This window comes from Seriola lalandi, unplaced genomic scaffold (genome assembly GCF_002814215.2).
Source record: "Seriola lalandi dorsalis isolate HSWRI2012SDOR001 ecotype SW California unplaced genomic scaffold, Sedor1 jcf7180002010007, whole genome shotgun sequence".
Lineage (NCBI taxonomy): Eukaryota > Metazoa > Chordata > Actinopteri > Carangiformes > Carangidae > Seriola > Seriola lalandi.
In genome coordinates, this window is record NW_019480660.1 from 1 (window position 1) to 856 (window position 856).

At 48.5% G+C, this 856-nt stretch overlaps 1 protein-coding gene across 1 annotated transcript; it reads right to left on the reverse strand.

Annotated features, from left to right (window-relative positions):
- Window positions 1–224: 224 nt before the first annotated feature.
- On the reverse strand, window positions 225–775 carry LOC111673213 (liprin-alpha-4-like; the record flags this gene model as incomplete). The annotated part of the gene is made up of 3 exons (XM_023430902.1): window positions 548–775; window positions 428–463; window positions 225–346 (listed from the first exon to the last, which is right to left on the reverse strand). Coding segments are annotated over exons 1-3 (386 nt in total), but the record flags the coding sequence as incomplete, so codon positions are not given.
- Between the last annotated feature and the right edge of the window lie 81 nt (window positions 776–856).

An 856-nucleotide genomic window follows, 5' to 3' on the forward strand; every position in this document is an offset into this window, starting at 1 on the left:
AGATGAGTAAGGGACTTAGTGTTTGTCTAGCAGACAAGGATTATTATAGGATTATTCGTGATGCCGTGGGTGCTTGTTTTGTACCCCTGCTGTACGTTGGTACAATCATCCGTATTTTATAGCAAACATTTATTGTTTTTAGGGATGTTTTATATTTAGTGGGGTACAGTGGGGATGGATCAGTTTGGGAAAGAGCTTGTGTCTCTGTCTGTGTGTATTTTTACCCTCGACCATCCTCCAAGCTGCCTGTGAACTGAGCGAAATTGGTTTCCAGCCGTAAACTGCGAGGGGAAGAGGGAGGCGACGTCTCACACTTGATAGTAGCTTTGTCCACCTCCACTGGAGACTGAAAGAGTCACAACAGCAACTCAGTCACAAAAGCCACAGTCAGACAAAAAAGTAGTGCAATTTTACTTTGCAAACTTACCGCTACTTTCCTGCGGTGTTTCCTCAAGTCGCTAGGCTGTTAAAGAAAACAACATGCATCTTGTAAAAGAGGCCACACAGTTTTAGTCCATCAACAGATAGAATGTGTGTGCTCTCTGACCAGAGTCATGATGCCTAGATGGTGGCTGGCGTTGCGTCCGTGGTGTTTAGGTGTGGAGTGGCCACTGGTGGGCGGGGAGGAGGAGGATGCCAGGGACTGGGCAGTAGCGGAGGTGGGCAGGGCCCGGGGTCGAAGCGTCACGTTGAGTCCGTCCATGCTGCCGCTGTTCACACGGGACTCGATCTCATCAGAGCGCAGGTCTGCTGACTCCCTCTCCACCTGGATCATCCTGCACAGACACACACACACACACACACACACACACACACACGCACATATACATAGTTAAGATATCATTGTACTTTAATT